At 46.2% G+C, this 18,979-nt stretch overlaps 1 protein-coding gene and 1 non-coding gene across 6 annotated transcripts in view; both read left to right on the plus strand.

The window, feature by feature from the left end:
- Positions 1 to 18,979, plus strand: part of ddc (dopa decarboxylase) — a 307,592-nt gene that overhangs the window by 92,926 nt on the left and 195,687 nt on the right. For all 5 annotated transcript variants that reach the window (XM_070881160.1, XM_070881159.1, XM_070881162.1 and 2 more), the window contains exons 2-3: positions 7,266 to 7,498; positions 7,857 to 7,970. In XM_070881160.1, the coding sequence (XP_070737261.1) occupies positions 7,298 to 7,498; positions 7,857 to 7,970 (315 nt within the window). In that variant the 5' untranslated portion in view covers positions 7,266 to 7,297. The remainder of the gene's footprint in view (positions 1 to 7,265; positions 7,499 to 7,856; positions 7,971 to 18,979) is intronic.
- LOC139264941 (U2 spliceosomal RNA) lies at positions 9,780 to 9,977 on the plus strand. Its single transcript, XR_011593428.1, has one exon. It is a non-coding gene; the product is annotated as a U2 spliceosomal RNA (small nuclear RNA).

Raw genomic sequence — 18,979 nt, forward strand, 5'->3', positions numbered from 1 at the left:
CAGGCTATCATTTTGACCGGCTGCCAGGCGGGAAACGGAAGACAAAATAATAATGAAGTCCTGTGTTAAATTCGGCAGGACTTCCCCGTCGCCGACCTTGCCAGTTTTCCCCGCACCCGCCCTGTAAATATTCAGGCCCTATTTTCCAAGGAGTTGGTGGCTTCGTTATTCCTCCTCCCAAAATGAACCAACTCACACTTATCTATATTGAAATTAATTTGCCATTTACATGCCCATTCTACAAGTTTGTTAATGTCTATCCATATTTTGTCGCAGTCATCCTTAGTATTAATTATACCCTCCAATTTGGTGAAATCCACAAATTTTGGTATTGTACTTCTGATTCCTGAGTCCAAATCATTTATGTAAATGGTGAACAACAGCATTTCCCAGCACCAATCCCTGTGGAACATCGTTTCCCACTTTCTGCCAAGTCTAAATAGCTACCTTTAACCCCTACTTTCTGTTTACTGTTTTGTAGCCAGTTTGCTATCTATTCTGCTACCTGTCCCCTGATTCCACTTGCTCTGACCTTAGTCATGAGTACCTTATGCATTAACTTATCAAAGACCCTTTGAAAGTCCAAGTATATTACATTCACTACATTACCTTTGTTTACTCTTTCTGTTACTACTTCAATATGGTTAGTGAAACATGACCTTCCTTTTTGAAATGCATGCTGATTATTCTTGATAATATTTTTGGTTTCTAGATGATTTTCTATTACATCCTTGATTAAAATTCCAATACCTCCCTGTCGCTGACTTTAAGCTAGCAGGTTTATAATTACCTAGATTTGTTCTATCTCCCTTTTTGAATATAGAAATAACATTAGCTGTCCCCCAATCCTCTGACCCTATTCCCTTTTCAATTGAATTTACAGTGCCTTTGCTATCTCTTCGTTAACATCTTTAAGTATACGAGGATGCAATCCATATGGTCCCGGGGTCTTATCCTCTCTAAGTTTGTCTAGTTTATCAATTATATATCATAAATATCTTGATATGCTTTTTGATCTCTTCTAATGTCGTGTTCATCTTGTTAATCTCCCTGGTAAAAGCTGAGGCGAAGTAACTATTCAATATTTCTGCCATTTCACTGTCATTACCTTTGAGTTTATCTTGTTATTTATGTGTCTAAAGAATACTTTACTATTTTTTTAAATATTCTTTGATAATTTAATTTTGTAATTCCTCTTTGCACTCCTCATTAACATGATTATAGTGAACAGGAACAGGAACAGGTACAGGAACAAAAACATAAACAAGAGCTCCAAAAGAATGGCAGAGTGTTGTCATAGGAACAGAGCTAGGAGGTTTTCAGATGCAGCTCTTAAAGCACCGGTTGTGACTCTGTGGGCTGTCCTCTTCCCCCAACATTGGCACGAAGCCTTTGCCATACACCTCCTGAATGATGTTGCAGGAGATAACTGCACATGTAACGGCGAGCACTATGGTGCCAAGGTCAGCCATCGAGTGCCAAAAGAAGTTTAATGACCTCACACGAATGGTCAAGGTCAGTGAAGGCTTCAGCAAATGCATGTGCATCACAAGCCTCACAACTGCTGAATGCACCACAACCCCAGCACTCACCTACCAATAATCTCTACCTATCACCACTCATACCTCACAATCATAGCTTCACTTCACCCTGACAACCTTACCACTACTGCAACACTCACATTCACATCTCACACCTTGCACACAATGTCAGCTATTCAACTATGGAAAAACTCGGCTGCCCGTGTTCTAACTCGCACCAAGTCCCGTTCACCCTATCATCTCTGTGCTTGTTGACCCACACTGACTCCCGATTAAGCACCGCCTTTATTTTAAAATTCTCATCCATGTTTTTAAATCCCTCCATGGCCTCGTCCCTCCTTATCTCTGTAATCTCCTTCAGCTACGTAACCGCCCGAGATATCGGCGTTCCTCCAATTCTGCCCTCTTGAGCATCCCATTGGTGACCGTGCCTTCAGCTGCCTAGGCCCTAAGCTATGGAATTCCCTCCCTAAACCTTTCCTCTTCCCTACCTCCCTTTCCTCCTTTAAGACACTCCTTAAAACCCACGCATTTCACCAAGCTTTTGGTCATCTGCCCTAATTTCTCCTTATATGGCTTTATGTCAAATTTGTTGTTTTATAATATTCCCATGAAGCGTCTTGGGATGTTTTACTGCATTAAAGGCGCTATATAAATACAAGTTGTTGTTATTGCTCTGTTTTTTAATTTAGCACCTAGCTCCTGATACATTTTTAGCAGGATCTCCCTTCCTATGTCGTTGGTGCCGACATGGACCATGACTGCTGGTTCTTCACCCTCCCTTTCCAGGTTCCTTTCTAACTGCTTCGATATATACCTTACCCTAGCATCATCATCATCATCATAGGCAGTTCCTCGTAGTCAAGGATGCCTTGCTTCCACTCTTAAAGTGAGTTCTCAGGTGATTGAGGTGTCCAATGCTGGACCTACAGTCTCTGTCACAAGTGGGACAGACAGTCGTTGAAGGAAAGGATGGGTGGGAAGCCTGGGATGACACACGCTCCTTCCGCTGCCTGCGCTTGTTTTCTGCATGCTCCCAGCACCCTCGCAGTTGCACTTCCTCCACTTAGGGTGGTCTTTGGCCAGGGACTCCCAAGTGTCGGTGGGGATGTTGCATTTTATCAAGGAGGCTTTGAGGGTGTCCTTGAAACATTTCCTCTGCCCACCTTGGGCTCACTTGCAGTGTAGAAGTTCCGAGTGCAGGATCTTGTGGAGACATCGTTGGTGGTATTTCTCCAGCGATTTGAGGTGTCTACTTTATATGGTCCCCCACTCTGAGCCATACAGGAGGGCGGGTATCACTACAGCCTTGTAGACCATGAGCTTGGTGGCAGATTTGAGGGCATCATCTTCGAACACTCTTTTTCTCAGGCGGCCGAAACATAGAAACATAGAAAATAGGTGCAGGAGTAGGCCATTCGGCCCTTCTAGCCTGCACCGCCATTCAATGAGTTTATGGCTGAACATGCAACTTCAGTACCCCATTCCTGCTTTCTCGCCATACCCCTTGATCCCCCTAGTAGTAAGGACTTCATCTAACTCCTTTTTGAATATATTTAGTGAATTGGCCTCAACAACTTTCTGTGGTAGAGAATTCCACAGGTTCACCACTCTCTGGGTGAAGAAGTTTCTCCTCATCTCGGTCCTAAATGGCTTACCCCTTATCCTTAGACTGTGTCTCCTGGTTCTGGACTTCCCCAACATTGGGAACATTCTTCCTGCATCTAACCTGTCTAACCCCGTCAGAATTTTAAACGTTTCTATGAGGTCCCCTCTCATTCTTCTGAACTCCAGTGAATACAAGCCCAGTTGATCCAGTCTTTCTTGATAGGTCAATCCTGTCATCCCAGGAATCAGTCTGGTGAACCTTCGCTGCACTCCCTCAATAGCAAGAATGTCCTTCCTCAGGTTACGAGACCAAAACTGTACACAATACTCCAGGTGTGGCCTCACCAAGGCCCTGTACAACTGTAGCAACACCTCCCTGCCCCTGTACTCAAATCCCCTCACTATGAAGGCCAACATGTCATTTGCTTTCTTAACCGCCTGCTGTACCTGCATGCCAACCTTCAATGACTGATGTACCATGACACCCAGGTCTCGTTGCACCTCCCCTTTTCCTAATCTGTCACCATTCAGATAATAGTCTGTCTCTCTGTTTTTACCACCAAAGTGGATAACCTCACATTTATCCACATTATACTTCATCTGCCATGCATTTGCCCACTCACCTAACCTATCCAAGTAGCTCTACAGCCTCACAACATCCTCCTCGCAGCTCACACTGCCACCCAACTTAGTGTCATCCGCAAATTTGGAGATACTACATTTAATCCCCTTGTCTAAATCATTAATGTACAGTGTAAACAGCTGGGGCCCCAGCACAGAACCTTGCGGTACCCCACTAGTCACTGCCTGCCATTCTGAAAAGTCCCCATTTACTCCTACTCTTTGCTTCCTGTCTGACAACCAGTTCTCAATCCATGTCAGCACACTACCCCCAATCCCATGTGCTTTAACTTTGCACATTAATCTCTTGTGTGGGACCTTGTCGAAAACCTTCTGAAAGCCAAATATACCACATCAACTGGTTCTCCCTTGTCCACTCTACTGGAAACATCCTCAAAAAATTCCAGAAGATTTGTCAAGCATGATTTCCCTTTCACAAATCCATGCTGACTTGGACCTATCATGTCACCTCTTTCCAAATGCACTGCTATGACATCCTTAATAATTGATTCCATCATTTTACCCACTACCGATGTCAGGCTGACTGGTCTATAATTCCCTGTTTTCTCTCTCCCTCCTTTTTTAAAACGTGGGGTTACATTGGCTACCCTCCACTCGATAGGAACTGATCCAGAGTCAATGGAATGTTGGAAAATGACTGTCAATGCATCCGCTATTTCCAAGTCCAACTCCTTAAGTACTCTGGGATGCAGTCCATCAGGCCCTGGGGATTTATCAGCCTTCAATCCCATCAATTTCCCCAACACAATTTCCCGACTAATAAGGATTTCCCTCAGTTCCTCCTCCTTACTAGACCCTCTGACCCCTTTTATATCCGGGAGGTTGTTTGTGTCCTCCTTAGTGAATACCGAATCAAAGTACTTGTTCAATTGGTCTGCCATTTCTTTGTTCCCCGTTATGACTTTCCCTGATTCTGACTGCAGGGGACCTACGTTTGTCTTTACTAACCTTTTTCTCTTTACATAGCTATAGAAACTTTTGCAATCCGCCTTAATGTTTCCTGCAAGCTTCTTCTCGTACTCCATTTTCCCTGCCCTAATCAAACCCTTTGTCCTCCTCTGCTGAGTTCTAAATTTCTCCCAGTCCCCGGGTTCGGTGCTATTTCTGGCCAATTTGTATGCCACTTCCTTGACTTTAATACTATCCCTGATTTCCCTTGATAGCCACGGTTGAGCCACCTTCCCTTTTTTATTTTTACGCCAGACAGGAATGTACAGAAAGCTGCACTGGCGCACTGAAGGCGGTGTTGAACCTTGTCGTCGATGTCAGCCCTTGCTGATAATAGGCTCCAAAGGTATGGAAAGTGGTCCACGCTGTCCAGGGCCACGCTGTGGATCTTGATGTGTGTTCCCTGTGGCTGCAGTATGGCTGGTAGAAGGCTGCTGTGTGTTATGTCCAGAGACTACAGATGGCCTTGTAGGATGGCCTCAACCAGCTCTGGGCTTGGAAGGCCTGGCTGTAGACTGTCCCACCTCAGGCTGGGTGGTGGCAGTCTGAGTTGGCTGGGTAATAGGCAGCGACAGGTGCAATGGTGGAGTGGCTGTGGTGGGATCAATAATGCTGTCATCCTGAGAGAGGCCAACAGGTCCCCGCTCCACTGACCCATTGCCACTCCCCCGGGGTAGCACCTCAGCATCCCCACCGATCTGCTGCAGGACAGATTGCTGGGCTGCTGTGACACCATGAGATCCCCGGTCGACTGTGGTGGACTCAGTGGCAATGGCAGCAGTCAGTGCTTACATGGCATGCAGCTAAGACTGCATGACTGCACCAAAACGTTGCATGGCATCAAGCTGAGACAGAATTAGAGCAATCTGAGCTTCCATGCGAGCAACCATTGACTCCATTACAGCACCAAGACATTGCATTGCTTCCGCCTGTGCTGCAATGGAAGCTGCCACATTGCCCATGACACGCATCATGATGTCTGGATCCGCACAATCTCTCTGGGAGTCCACCATCATCTTCATACCTTCCTACTGGCAATGATGGCCTCTATGGTGTGCACAGAGCTCTGTGCAATGTGGGCGGTGGACTCCTCCACGCTCCTTACCACTTCTGACAGGCTCTCGGGCACCCTTGCCATTGCACCTATTATGTCGGAATGCATGGCCATCACCCTTTGTGTGGACGCCTCCCCATCGAGGTCCTCATCTGAGTCCTTTGCAGCAGAACTTGCATGCAAATTCACCCTCCGAGGAGATGGGTCCTGAGGTTCCCTTTCCCCTTGACCATGCTGCAGACCGCTAAGCCCCAGTGCATCACCCAGTGCAGACCCCTGTACTAAGCTAACCTCGAAGGAGCGCGTAGTGCCAGTATCTGAGCTGGTGCCTTCAGGCGAGAGTAGTGCTTGGCTCCTCTTCCTCCTCCCCCTCATCATCGGGCTGCATGAATCCCGTGTTCATCCAGGTAAATTTGAAAGGTAGGCTAAAAAAGGTGCTTCACGGCCTGACAACAAGCTGATAATAATTTGAATTAGGTTGCCTGCCTCTGCCGTTCAGGTCGCTGCTGCACCGACAACCATGCCTGAGGGAAGGGCACGTGGGGCAGGATGACGGTGGGTTCCTGACCCACACCAACTTATTTCAAATTTCTCACTTTACTTGAAGTGGCTATTGAGGCAGAGCTATCGGTTCATGTTAAAAGGAAATGAGTAAGTATCTGAAAAGGAAAGTATAGAAAGGATACTGGAAAAGGGTAGATAGAGAAATAGGAAATGAAAATTGAAGAGTTGGAAGGGCACAAGCAGGATGGTCCAAATGGTGTCAAAATTTCTATGACTCAATCAATGTTGGCTATTGTTTTACTGGACTGGTAAATCCAAGTTTGCAAATCTAAAGTGAAGGAGGAGCTTGATCCTGTTTGTGATTGGTGACTTTAGTTGGGTGGGAGAATGTTTTAGCATTGCTTGTCTCTAAGTGGCTGAGGCTGCGATTTATATTCCCGTCATTTAAAAATACATTTTGTCTGAAACTGTAGAGAACAAAGTACACGTCAGCGGCATTGTCTTAAATGTGAGTACAGTTCATTCCACATGAAAACGTGTATTTCAACAGCAGACCGATAGACATTTAATTACTATTTAATTTTAAATTCAGTAATCCAACTAGTGACTGCACAACGCGAAACTGTGTTTAATACAGTCGGATTACTCTTCGTTGGAAAGGATTTATTGGAAGGTTCGCCGCGTTAAATGTAACAGGCAATGTTAAACGGCTAGTACAAGTAAAAGAGGTACATTTAATGTACATTTGCAATTGGGTCCGTGAAGCAAGGTAGGTGCGTGGTGAATAATGTAAACAGTTCGAAACACTCGAATTTCTCCCGGAGGCAGAATCGGTTTATATTTGAAGAGAATCGTTCATTGTATTGTCATAGTAGGTGCATGATATATAGATTTCCGCGTAGTGTTGAGGTACGAGTTTACTTTACGTTTTAGGCAATGCAATTTTTGTTTAAATGAAATGTCTGCAGCTCCCTTGAGATCGGATCTGAAGTAAAGCGCCATGGATTTCGAGGAATTCCGTACAAGGGGTAAAGAGATGGTGGACTATGTCACAGATTACCTGGAATCCATCGAACAACGTCCAGTTTATCCATTGGTGGAGCCCGGGTACCTGCGGCAGCTCATCCCGGACAGCGCGCCCCAGCAGCCCGACAGCTTCGAGGATCTGATGAAGGACGTTGAGCGAGTTATCATGCCGGGGGTGAGCAAATTCAGCCAGCAAATTCATTCCCTTCTCACCTGAATTAAACCTTCGCATACTCTTCTCACCGGTATTAAGAAATGCTGTAATTATTATTTTAAAGCTACCTGTTGCCACGTATTTGAGCAACATGACGGAGAAATGACAACATGAAAAATAAGATTGTATAAGAATGAAGAAAAGGCAACGTGAATGAAACCAAATGACCAGTTGTTATAACAGGTAGCAGTAACTTTGAATTGAGATTTATGAGTTATCAGTAAGTCAGTAAAGGTCACATTAGGGATTGTTGCAAGCTCTCTGACGAATGTTCTGTTTTATAAATTGTATTTAATGTGATCATTTGTTTTTGCTCCAGGTAACCCACTGGCAAAGTCCGCATTTTCATGCCTATTTCCCCGCGGCTATCTCCTTTCCCGCTCTTCTGGCTGATATATTGTCTGGTGCCATTGGTTGCATCGGATTTTCCTGGGTATGCATCTCTTACTGTTTCTCTTGTTTTAAAATTTAAGGCAGGTAGTTATGGTAAGGTTATTGTTAGTTATGTCTTGAATAAAGAGTCAGACTAGATACTGCAAGCTCAAGGTAAGGTGTGACCATAGTGCATTATTACAGATCTCAGAGTGCTTCTCCAGCCTGTGAGGCCTCCTTATATACAGGTGCTCCCAAGTGATTGTGGGATCCCTTGGGACTCCAGGGGATAAGCTCTCTGGTGGTTAGACATGGTATTTACAGGTTTACATACATAACAAGACTTCCCCCCCCCCCCCCAAAGTCAAGAGTGTAACTATTTACAATGTGAGTGATCTGGGGCCTTCCTTTCCCTGGTTGATCGTTTCAGTGCAAAAGCTGGTTTTAATGAGTCGTTTGTTGGGCCCTTGCTGGGCTACTGTGCAGCTGGCCTTGCTGGACTGCTGGGGATAGTGAGTCCTGCTGTCTGCTGCGGGTGATGGGTTCTGCTTCGTGGTCAACTGCTGGATCGGTTGCCACTTGTGTGTGTGTTGGAGGATCGAAAAAGGTGGAGTCTATTGTGGGTTGTTCTGAATAGTCGTGAATTTGAGTTTGGTTTCGTCCAAGTGTTTCCTGCACGTGAGTCCGTTTGAGAGTTTGACCACAAACATCCTACTCCCCTCTTTGGCCAAAACAGTGCCAGAAAGCCACTTGGGACCTTGTCCATAGTTCAACACAAATACAGGATCACTTATTTCAATTTCGCATGACACATTTGCACGATCATGATATGTATTCAGTTGAAGCCACCTGCTCTCTACCTGTTCGTGTAGATCAGGGTGTACTAACGAGAGCCTTGTCTTAAGTGCCCTTTTCATGAGAAGTTCAGCGAGAGGGACCCCAGTGAGCGAGTGGGGTCTTGTGCGGTAACTAAGCAGGACTCGGGATAAGCGAGTCTGCAGTGAGCCTTCTGTTACGCTTTTCAAGCTTTGCTTGATGGTTTGAACTGCTTGTTCTGCCTGACCGTTGGACGCTGGCTTAAACGGGGCAGATGTGACATGTTTGATCCCATTGGGGGTCATGAACTCCTTGAACTCGGCACTGGTAAAGCACCGCCCATTGTCACTTACAAGGACATCAGGCTGGCCATACGTGGCGAACATGGCCCATAGGCTTTCAATGCTGGCAGCGGACATGCTTGCCGACATTATCACACATTCAATCCATTTGGAGTACGCATCTAAAACCATATAGTCGACCACGGTTTGGAGGGCCAGGACCATAAACTTAGTGGCGCCTCCCTGGGTGCATTGCTTAACTGTGAACATGTATTACATTTGTGTACGCAGGACTCTAAGTCTGCATCGATACCGGGCCACCACACGTCGGATCTGGCTATCGCTTTCGTCATTACAATGCCTGGGTGGGTGCTGTAGAGATCACTGATGAAAGTGTCCCTGCTCTTTTTTGGCACCACTACCCGATTACCCGAAAAGAGGCAGTCTGCCTGTATCGACATTTTATCTTTGCGCCACTGGTACGGCTTTATTTATTCCTGCATCTCTAACGGGATACTAGACCAACTCCCATGGAGCACACAGTTTTTTACTCAGGACAGTAAGGGGTCCTGGCTTGTCCAGGTTCTAATCTGTCGGATGGTAATAGGTGATTGCTCACTCTCAAATGCTTCCATTACCATAATTAAATCTGCTGGCTGTGCCATCTCCACCCCGGTGGTGGGCAATGGCAGCTTACTGAGAGCATCGGCACAGTTTTCTGTGCCTGGCCTGTGGCAGATGGCATAGTTGTATGCGGACAACATGAGCACCTCGGCGCTTCTCGGCCTTTTGGCTAAGATCATGCGTAACTGACCTGACAGGGGAGTAACCACCATAACCCCAAGGTGGTTCTCCCTGGATCAGGAAGGTATATGCTTGCTTTTTTGGAAATAGGAGGTGGGTGGGGTGGCTTGACCCATCCACCTCCACGGAGGTGTGTGGGGGGCCTGACCCATCCACCTCCATGGCACAAACCTGGTATTGCAGTACTTCCAGGGACGGTGCAGTGGCTCTAGGCCTTTTGGCTAAGAGCATTGGCGCAGAGTGATCCTTGATGTGTGCAAGGTGACCTCTGGCGTTTGTGATCTGACAAAGAATTGGAAAGATTGGCTACAAAAAATTTTTAAAAAACATGAGCACCCATCTCTGGATGCAGGCCGATGCATTCGTATTTATCCCCTTGCTTTCAGAAAAGAGGGATATAAGCAACTTATGGTCAGTTTCCAATTCAAATTTGAGCCTGAACAGATATTGATGCATTTTCTTTACCCCGTAAACATTCGCTAACGCTTCTGTTTCGATCATACTGTAGGCCCTCTCAGCCTTAGACAGACTTCTGGATGCATAAGCAACCGGTTGCAATTTCCCAAATTCATTAGATTGTTGCAATGCACACCCGACCCCGTACGATGACGCATCACATGCTAGTACCAAATGCTTACATGGATTGTACAACACAAGCAATTTGTTTGAACATAACAGCTTCCTAGCTTTTTCAAAGACATTTTCTTGGCTTTTACCCCATACCCATTCATCTCCTTTACACAGTAAAGAGTGCAGGGGTTCTAACAATGTGTTAAGACCCGGTAAGTAGTTACCAAAATAGTTCAGGAGTCCTAGAAACAACCGCAACTCCGTCACGTTCTGTGGTCTCGGTGCGTTCTTGATTGCCTCCATCTTCGAATCGGTGGGCCTGATGCCGTCCGCCGTGATTCTTCTCCGCAGGAACTCCACTTCAGGCACCAGGAAAATCCACTTCGAGCGTTTTAGCCTGAGCCCCACACGATTAAGCTGACTAAGAACCTCCTCCAGGTTCTGCAGATGCGCGACGGTGTCCTGGAAGACCACGTTGCGCAGGACCGACTTCAGCAAGCTTTCCATGTTTCTCTGGAATATTGCCGCAGCCGATCGAATCCCATTCGGGCATCTGTTGTAAATGAAGAGACCTTTGTGCGTGTTGATGCAGCTGAAGCCTTTCAATGATTCCTCCAGCTCCTGCGTCATGTAGGCTGAGGTCAAGTCCAGCTTCGTGAACATTTTCCCTCCCGCCAGCATTGCAAATAGGTCGTCTGCCTTCGGTAGCGAGTATTGATCCTGCAGTGAGAAACGATTGATGGTTACTTTGTAATCACCACAGATTCTGATGATGCCGTCTCCCTTGAGGACTGGAACAATCAGACTGGCCCACTCATTGAATTCGATTGGGGAAATGATGCCCTCTCATTGCAGCCTGTCCAGCTCGATCTCCACCCTCTCTTTCATCATGTAAGGTAACGCTCTCGCCTTGTGATGGATGGGTCGCGCCCCCAGAATCAAATGGATCTGCACTTTTGCTCCTTGGAACTTCCCGATGCCTGGTTCGAACAGCAAGGAGAACTTGCTTTGGACCTGGGCACATGAGGTGTCATCGACGGACGAAAGCACTCGGACGTCGTCCCAGTTCCAGCGTATCTTTCCCAGCCAGCTTCTGCCGAACAGCGTGGGGCCATCACCCAGTACCACCCAGAGTGGTAACTCAAGCACTGCTCCATCGTAGGAGACCTTTGTGATAGCACTGCCGATTACGGGAATCAGTTCCTTTGTGTACGTTCTCAGTTTAGTATGAATGGGAGTCAGGACTGGCCTTGAGGCCTTGCTACACCACAATTTATCAAAAGTCTTTTTACACATTATGGACTGGCTTGCGCCCGTGTCCAGCTCCATGGACATAGAGAGTCCATTTAATTCAACCTTCAGCATTATCGGGGGACACTTTATGGTAAGTGTGTGCATCCCATATACCTCTGCCTCCTCGGTCTGAGCTCTGGTTCGTCATGATCTACCATGGATCTGTGCAATATGGTGCTTTGCAGGATTAGCAGGGTTTGCAGCTTGCCTGCACATACGTTGAAGGTGTCCCATTGTTCCACAACCCTTGCAAACGAATCTTTTGAAGCGGCATGAATGGAAATGATGATCACCCCCACAGTGTCAACAAGGTGTTAATAGCCTTGTATTCACCACCCTTGATGGTGGACTCTGAGTCATCTGCGGACGTGCAGCTGCAGGCGTGTAAGTCCTGCCCCGTACATTTCGATTCGAAAACAATGTTACTTTGTTCACAGTACTTGCAGCAGCTTTCGTGTGCTGAGAAATTTGTTTGGTATTATTACTGGTGGCGATAAAGGCCTGGGCTATCGCTATGGCTTTACTCAAGGTTGGGGTCGCTACAGTCAAAAGTTTGCAAAATATTACTTCATGGCCAATGCCAAGTACGAAGAAGTCCCTGAGCATGTGCTCCAAGTGTCCTTCAAATTCGCAATGTCCTGCAAGGCGCCTTAGCTCGGCGACGTAGCTCGCCACTTCCTGACCTTCAGACCTCTTGTACGTGTCGAACTGATACCTCGCCATCAGACCGCTTTCCTTCGAGATTAGATGCTCCCGGACCAGAATGCACAAATCATCGTATGACTCATCTGTGGGTTTCGCTGGAGCGAGCAGATTTTTCATGAGGCCATACGTTGGTGCCCCGCAAACGGTGAGGAGGATTGCCCTTCGTTTGGCAGCGTTCGCTTCTCCTTCCAGCTCATTGGCCACGAAGTATTGGTTGAGTCGCTCCACAAAGGTTTCCCAATCATCTCCCTCCGAAAATTTCTCCAGGATGCCCACGGTTCTCTGCATTGTTGCGGTGGTGTTTGTCATTTGTATTTTGTCACCAGTTGTTATATCTTGAATAAAGTGTCAGACTAGATACTTCAAGCTCAAAGTAAGGTGTGACCGTAGTCCTTTTTTACAGATCTCAGAGAGCCTCTCCAGCCTGTGAGGCCTCCTTATATACAGGTGCTCCCAAGGGATTGTGGGATCCCTTGGGACTCCAGGGGATAAGCCCTCTGGTGGTTAGACATGGTATTTACAGGTTTACATACATAACAGTTATAGAGGCTGAACTTAAGGAACATGAAGGCAAACATTCAAACCTGTCAGTCTATGTAATACAAAAGAAAAATACTGCGGATGCTGGAATCTGAAATAAAAACAGAAAATGCTGGAAATCTCAGCAGGTCTGACAGCATCTGTCAGTGTTAACGTTTCAGGTCTGTGACCCTTCGTCAGGACTGGAAAAGTTCGGGACGTAGCAGATTCTTAATAAGAAATGTTCGCAGAAGTCGGCCTTTTGGCCCTCGAACCTACTCCGCCATTCAATAAAATCATGGCTGATCTTCCTCAACTCCATCTTCCTTCAGGATCCCCCATATCCCTTGATTCCCTTAGTATCCAAAACTCTCTGAATCTCTGTCTTAAATATATTCAACCACTGCAAAATCCACAGCCCTCTGGGGTAGAGAATTGTAAAGATGCACATGCCTTTGCGTGATTACCAACAGTTGAAATTGATTAAGATAATAAAGCAAAAATTCTGCGGATCTGAAATAAAAATAGAGAATGCTGAAAATCTCAGCGGGCCAGGCAACAGCTGTGGAGAGAAAACGTTAACTCTTTTTCTCTCCACCTGCCTGGCCCGCTGAGATTTCCAGCATTCTCTGTTTTGATTAAGGTAAACCCAATTCCTTTTAGATATATGGGGTTCTCATAGAAACATAGAAACATAGAAAATAGGTGCAGGAGTAAGCCATTTGGCCCTTCGAGCCTGCACCACCACTCAATAAGATCATGGCTGATCATTCCTTCAGTACCCCTTTCCTGCTTTCTCTCCTTATCCCTTGATCTCCTTAGCCGTAAGGGCCATATCTAACTCCCTCTTGAATATATCCAATGAACTGGCATCAACAACTCTCTGTGGCAAGGAATTCCACAAGTTAACAACTCTCGAGTGAGTGAAGAAGTTTGTCCTCATCTCAGTCCTAAATGGCCTACTCCTTATCCTAAGACTATGTCCCCTGGTTCTGTACATCCCCAACATGGGGAACATTCTTCCTGCATCTAACCTGTCCAGTCCCGTCAGAATCTTATACGTTTCGATGAGATCCCCTCTCATCCTTCTAAACTCCAGTGAATAAAGGCCCAGTTGGTCCAGTCTCTCCTCATATAACAGTCCAGCCATCCCTGGAACTAGTCTGGTGAACCTTCGCTGCACTCCCTCAATAGCAAGAACGTCCTTCCTCAGATTAGCAGACCAAAATTGAACACAATATTCCAGGTGAGGCCTCACCAAGGCCCTGTACAACTGCAGTAAGACCTCCCTGCTCCTATCCCCTAGCTATGAAAGTCACCATACCATTTGCCTTCACCGCCTGCTGTACCTGCATGCCAACCTTCAATGACTGATGAACCATGACACCCAGGTCTCGTTGCACCTCCCCTTTTCCTAATCTGCCACCATTCAGATAATATTCTGCCTTTGTGTTTTTGCCCCCAAAATGGATAACCTCACATTTATCCACATTATACTGCATCTGCCATGCATTTGCCCACTCACCTAACCTGTCTAAGTCACCCTGCAGCCTCTTAGCGGCCCCCTCACAGCTCACACCGCCACCCAGTTTAGTGTCATCTGCAAGCTTGGATATATTACATTTAATTCCTTCATCCAAATCGTTAATGTATATTGCAAAGAGCTGGGGTCCCAGCACTGAGCCCTGCGGCACTGCACTAGTCACTGCCTGCCATTCTGAAAAGGACCCGTTTATCCCGACTCTCTGCTTCCTGTCTGCCAACCAGTTCCCTATTCACGTCAGTACATTACCCCCCAATACCATGCGCTTTGATTTTGCACACCAATCTCTTGTGCGGGGCCTTGTCAAAAACCTTTTGAAAATCCAAATACATCACATCCACTGGTTCTCCTTTGTCCACTCTGCTAGTTACATCCTCAAAAAATTCCAGAAGATTCGTCAAGCATGATTTCCCTTTCATACATCCATGCTGACTTGGGCCGATCCTATCATTGCTTTCCAAATTGCTTTTCAAATAATTGATTCCAACATTTTCCCCACTACTGATGTCAGGCTAACCAGTCTATAATTACCCATTTTTTCTCTCCCTCCTTTTTTAAAAAGTGGTGTTACATTAGCTACCCTCCAGTCCATAGGAACTGATCCAGAATCGATAGACTGTTGGAAAATGATCACCAATGCATCCACTATTTCTAGGGTCACTTCCTTAAGTACTCTGGAATGCAGACTATCAGGCCCCGGGGATTTATCAGCCTTCAATCCCATCAATTTCCCTAACACAATTTCCCGCCTAATAAGGATATCCTTCAGTTCCTCCTTCTCACTAGATCCACTGTCCCTTCGTACATTCGGAAGGTTATTTGTGTCTTCCTTCATGAAGACAGAACCGAAGTATTTGTTCAATTGGTCTGCCAGTCATATATCGACTTTTTTTCACTTTTTCTAGGCAATTCACATTTTAAGTTAGAAGTCTTTATGGATTCAATTTTTTTGTGAAAAGTAATTTTGACATTGACACTGACTGACTGAGTTCATGTAATTCCCAGGAATTTTTTTCAGATGTATGCAGGTTGTTACAGGTAAGGGGAGGTTGCAATCAATTTGACAATACTATTAAACTACCACTAGGCATATTATGAAATGTCTGTGAATTTACAGTGAACCTTTCATCTTGTTGATTACTTTGAATGAGACCTTTAGTTTTGTGGATATATCAAAGTACTGAGATTTTGGTAAATGTTAATTTTTACATTTAATGTTAATTTTTACAGCCTGCTAACATTCTACAATTTTGTGTGTGTGTGTGGGGTGGAAGGGGTAAAGACCATGTTGGAACTTGCTCTTTTATGTCATTAAAAGCTAAAAGCGCTGAAGTGTGATGTGTCAAGAGCACCCAACAGGTTTCTGTTGGATGCAGCTGTTACAGAGATAATGAACTTACGAATGTAAATATGAGTCAATCTCCCCTGGAGTGGCACACGCGAGACCAGGCCAAGTGCAACCTTCAGCTCAAATGGTATTGCAGAGCAGGGGATAATTGTACCAGAGCACACTGATATAATTCAGCTTCCATTTTATAGTCATACATTTTGTAATTTTTATATAACTAATTGATCTGTGGCATTGTAGATGAGGCATCAATACCAAGTGGAATTTTCAGGTCAAGTGTGGTTATAGGACTGACAATCTAGACAGGACTGTGACACCAGAGGCCAGAGGGAAAAGGTAGAGCAGGGCGGGGGGATGAAGGGGACAGTGGAGAAGACAGCAAGGAAGAAGAGGGAGAGAGAAGGAAAGGTGCAAAGGTGATAGGGTAAAGAGGATGCAGCCGCAGAGGGGAGGAAGAGGGCAGTGGGGAGGAGAGGCTATGGGTGAATGAAGAGTATTAGAGAACTGCCAATACACATGAAGCTTAATTCAAATTTATGCGCGATTTGAAATTAGCTGCCTCAATAGCAGAACTGTAATTCCATTACCTTTTAACAATTCACTTTGCACGCTCTTCACAATTAGCAATTTGTTAGTGTTTACAGGAGAGTAAATCATCTAAAGATCCACAACCAGTGGATTTTCAGTTATGACCTCAATGATTATTAACATTGTTTGAAATTTAAACAACTCCAGATCATTGGGGACAAAGGGGATGGGAAAAGGAGTCACATACAACCATGGGTTGCATAACAGCAGATTGGTAGCAAGAATAGAAGCACCGATATCAGGGAAGCAACAGACCAGACAGGCACGCATCAGCAGACAGGAACGCATCACCAGACAGGAACACATCACCAGTCAGGGATACCCCTCATCACCGACACCCCAATCAAGGGAAATAGTCTTTCCCTATTCACTTTATCAAAATGTTTCCTAATTTTATTTAAAAACTTCTATTAAACCTCCTCCTAGCTTTTTCTGCTCAAGTGGAAATAATCCCAGTATCTTAAGGTTAGAAATCTAGAAATCACAGGTGCAAATGCCGTACTGCCCAGGCGCAATGCTAGCAACGACTCTCACTATATTTGGCGCGAGTTTAGCGGCAGCGCTACTGTGTCGCACCCCGATCTCCTGCACCCGGAGATCGTGACATCATCGGCATGTGCTCCGGCCCCGAAAGTGTCTTTCGCTCCCTGAAACAGTGCGGGGCGATAACAGCAACAGTTTAAGGGGACATGTATCGGGTGCTGGCCGCTACCAGGGTGAAAATTAATGGGGAGGTGGCCGAGTGCAGAAAAAAAACGTACCTTTTTGTCGCTGCTCTTCATGCGGTTTCTTCGTGGGGTCCTGTCCGTGATCGCTCAGCCCGGCATTCTGCTGCTGAGGTGTCCACCCAGTTACCACCCCAGAAAGGAAGTGGAGCACCACTTCCTTCCAGGGGCGGTAACCAGAATTTATCGAGCAGGGCAGGACTTCCGTGCCTGGCGCTAAGTTTTGAGCCTCCCAAACGGGGCGATAATGAATCTCACCCCCAGAGTCTCTCATAACTATGCCATCCCTGGAATCATCCTAGTGAATCTATTCTGCATGCACTTTGTGGCACCCAAACCATCACACAGTAGTCTAACTGTGGCCATCAATTTATTTGGTACAAATTGATCATTACATCTTTACATATGTACATAATATTAAAAAATACGTCATGGTGCTGGGCTGCCACAGATTGACCATGTCTTGCATAGTGCAATGTGTTAATGGAGGAGATCATGCCTTGTAATTTTCAACGTGATGTCATCATGCCACCAATCATGTCTGCCAATCCCACTTAATTTTTCTTTTAGTTTACAAACACACAGTTAAATTTGCTCTGCCTTAAGATGCAGATTGGAAGGTAGCTAAAGTAACCCTGCTATTTAAGAAAGGAGGGAGAGAGAAAACGGGGAACGACAGACCATTTAGGCTGACATTAGTAGTAGGGAAAATGTAGAATCTATTATTAAGGATGTGGTAACGGGGCACTTATAAAATAATAATGGGATTAGGCAGAGTCAACACCGATCTGTAAAAGAGAAACCATGTTTGACAAATCTGTTAGAGTTTTTTGAGGTTGTAACTAGTAGAATAGATAAGAGGGGACAAGTGGATGTGGTGTATTTGGATTTTCAGAAGGCATTCGATAAGGTGCCACACAAGAAGTTATTTAACAAAATTAGGGCTCATAGGATTGGGGGTAATATACTAGCATGGATTGAGGATTGGGTAACGGACAGAAAACAGAGAGTAACAATAAATGGGTAATTTTTGGGTTGTCATGCTGTAACTAATGGGTGCCACAAGGATCGGTGCTTCGGCCCTAGCTACTCACAATCTATATCAATGATTTGGATTAGGGGACCAAATGTAATATATCCAAGTTTGCTGATGATACAAAGCTAAGTGGGAATGTAAGTTGTGAGGAGGATGCAAAGAGGCTTCAAGGGATTATAGACAGGCTAAGTGAGTGGACAAGAATATGGCAAATGGAATATAGGGCTCAAGTTTCGGACCCCCGCTAGAACGGCGCACATCAGAGAGGTCCACCTAATTTGTAGAACAGAAATTGCGCTGAATACTTACCTCGTGATTCTCCGATATCTGTAGGCCCGTTTCCAGCTCGGCGCGGTGCAGCAGAAGCTGCTGGGGGAGGAGCTACAGCCCTGTGCCAAAAACAGTGCCGGCAGCTGCGCGCGTGCGCAGTGGAGGCTGCGCGCATGCGCAGTAGCTCGCCCTCCCAGTGCATCCTGTCTCCGGGCGACGACCCTATCCCTGGCCGAAGGGACGTTGCCCCTATCCCGGGCCAAGTGGCCTGACTGCCCTTACCTCTTCCGCAGCGGCCTGCCCGGCATCTCACTGGGGACGGGCCCCGCCAAAATCCTCAGCAGCGGCCCGCCGTAAGTCCTCAATCTCCTCGGCGGCGGCGGGGCCCGCCCGAAGTCCTGGGCAGCAGTCTGGCATCTGCTGGGGGCGGGCCCCACCCGAAGTGATGTCCTCATCGGCGGCGGGGCCCGCCCGAATTCCTGGGCGGCGCTCCGGGATCTGCTGGGGGCGAGCCCAGCCCGAAGTCCTCGAAGTCGTCACCGTCCTCATCAGCGGTGGGGCCCGCCCGAAGT

This window comes from Pristiophorus japonicus, chromosome 5 (assembly GCF_044704955.1).
Source record: "Pristiophorus japonicus isolate sPriJap1 chromosome 5, sPriJap1.hap1, whole genome shotgun sequence".
In the NCBI taxonomy this organism is placed as follows: domain Eukaryota; kingdom Metazoa; phylum Chordata; class Chondrichthyes; family Pristiophoridae; genus Pristiophorus; species Pristiophorus japonicus.